Below are 2,612 nucleotides of genomic sequence, written 5' to 3' on the forward strand. Positions count from 1 at the left end.
TCAATGGACAAATACAAAAATTATGCACTACATCTGTACATACTATGACTTGCAGGAGTCGTCACCGGGAGGTAGCGGCACGCAATCAGAACTGCTTTGCACTATTTGCTACGCGCGTCCCGCGGACACTGCCTTCATGCCTTGTGGACACCATTCGTGCAGGTGAGGGCACGTATAAATCTGGCTTTTGTTCACTACCTATAGGGTTCCGTACCCAAAGGGTAAAAACGGGACCATATTACTAAGACTCCTCTGTCCGTCTGTCCGTCTGTCACCTGGCTGTATCTCATGACATGACCCATAGATTTTCACGGATGATGTATTTCTGTTGCCGCTATAACAACAAAATAAAATATATATTTAAGTGGGGCTCCCAATCGACAAACGTGATTTCTTTTTACCGTTTTTAGGGTTCCGTAGCCAAATGGCAAAAAAACGGAACCCTTATAGATTCGTCATGTCTGTCTGTCTGTCTGTCTGTCTGTCTGTCTGTCTGTCTGTCTGTCTATCTGTCTGTCTGTCTGTCTATCTGTCTGTCTGTCTGTCTGTCTGTCTGTCTGTCTGTCTGTCTGTCTGTCCGTCCGTATGTCACAGCCACTTTTTTCCGAAAGTATAAGCATTATACTGTTGAAACTTGGTGAGTAGATGTATTCTGTGAACCGCATTAAGATTTTCATACCAAAATAGAATAAAAACAATAATTTTTTAGGGTTCCCCATACATAGAACTGAAACCCAAAAATTATTTTTTCATCAAACCCATACGTGTGGGGTATCTATGGATAGGTCTTCAAAAATGATATTCTTCTTCTTCCTCGCGTTATCCCGGCATTTCGCCACGGCTCATAAGAGCCTGGGGTCCGCTTGGCAACTAATCCCATGATTTGACGTAGGCACTAGTTTTTACGAAAGCGACTGCCATCTGACCTTCCAACCCAGAGGGTAAACTAGGCCTTATTGGGATTAGTCCGGTTTCCTCACGATGTTTTCCTTCACCGAAAAGCGACTGGTAAATATCAAATGATATTTCGTACATAAGTTCCGAAAAACTCATTGGTACGAGCCGGGGTTTGGACCCGCGATCTCCAGATTGCAAGTCGCACGCTCTCACCGCTAGGCCACCAGCGCTTCAAAAATGATATTGATTTTTCTAATATCATTTTCTTCTAAACTGAATAGTTTGCGCGAGAGACACTTCCAAAGTGGTAAAATGTGTGTCCCCCCCCCTGTAACTTCTAAAATAAGAGAATGATAAACCTAAAAAAAATATGTGATGTACATTACCATGCAAACTTCCACCGAAAATTGGTTTGAATAAGATTTGGTAAGTAGTTTTTTTTTAATACGTCATAAACCGTAAACCCCAATTTTATTATGTTACTTGCTGTTACGGAACCCTTCATGGGCGAGTCCGAGTCGCACTTGGCCGCTTTTTTTTTTGCGTAACTGTACGGGACCCTTCGTGCGCGGGTTCGACTCGCACTAGACCGGGTTTTGAGGAATTTTTGAAATTCATGAACGTAAAACTTATTTCATTTTCAGAGCCTGTGTTATGCAACATATGCTCAACAGCAAGCAATGTTTCTTCTGTAAAGCGGAGATCGAAACAGTACGAGAAATCGAGCCGGCAAACAACTGAAGCTGGTCAAAAGTGCATGGAGATGTTTCAACCGTAATATTAAGACATTACGGTCGACATCTATCCATGCACTTTTGAACGCCACTGTATATTAGCCAATAAGGCGTTTAGCGGATCGAACGACGCTTAGAAGTATATCTGACAAGAACAGTTCACTTCTGTTCAAAAAAAGATGGAGATACGACGGTTTCACTCTGTGATTCAACCAACGATATACAGTTCCTTCGGTACTGAAGCAATCTATGAAGATCCGTCCAGACCTGTGGGATACCCCGCAAATGCAAGAGGCATTCCAAAAACATGTCGGATACTTAAAGCTTTTTCACACTTAATTTTTGACATGATATTTATCTTAAAAACTTAGCTTTATACTTCAAGGGTGTATAGCCCAGACTTATGCAGGATAATAAAGTAGCTGCCAGACACGTCCTATCACCGATCCAGACCTTTTTGTGGAATTCGCCACAGAATGTGTTTTTTTTTTCAATACTTACTAGCCACTAGGTATATGGTTGGTCATGATTAAAAACGACCTACGCACTAATCGCACAACCTAGGTATGTAATGCAGACTTAAATGCACATTCGCCAATGTGGACGAATTTTTAAATTATACCTACCTTGCGTAAATTTATCCAATAGTTGAATTTAAGAGTTAGATTCTATTTTATGATACAGGTGTAGTGCATAATTGTTTTCCATCGTATTTTCTCGGAAAAGTTCGTATTTGTCATGCTGTCAGTCAACCTCAGTACTTTTTTTGTACCAAGACTGACTGATGAATACCAAGACACGTTCGTACGTTTCCGTGAAAATACGATGGAAAATAATTATGCACTACATCTGTATATAATGTATTCGTTTTGTAATCACTTGATTTATTTTGAATATTGTTCATTAATTTTAAATAGTTATTTTTAATCGATTTTCAGAATAAAGTATTCAAATGAAACTATATTATTTTTAATACATATT

The 2,612-nt window shown here is 39.9% G+C and overlaps 1 protein-coding gene across 1 annotated transcript in view; it reads left to right on the forward strand.

The window, feature by feature from the left end:
• The window catches only part of LOC134673780 (E3 ubiquitin-protein ligase RNF123-like), a 54,988-nt gene extending 53,033 nt beyond the window's left edge, over positions 1-1,955 (forward strand). The window contains exons 36-37 of the mRNA XM_063531806.1: positions 56-162; positions 1,542-1,955. Of these exons, the coding sequence (XP_063387876.1) occupies positions 56-162; positions 1,542-1,638 (204 nt within the window). The 3' untranslated portion in view covers positions 1,639-1,955. The remainder of the gene's footprint in view (positions 1-55; positions 163-1,541) is intronic.
• The last annotated feature ends 657 nt before the right edge of the window (positions 1,956-2,612 follow it).

The sequence above is a fragment of the Cydia fagiglandana genome, chromosome 19 (genome assembly GCF_963556715.1).
Source record: "Cydia fagiglandana chromosome 19, ilCydFagi1.1, whole genome shotgun sequence".
Taxonomy (NCBI): Eukaryota; Metazoa; Arthropoda; class Insecta; order Lepidoptera; family Tortricidae; genus Cydia; species Cydia fagiglandana.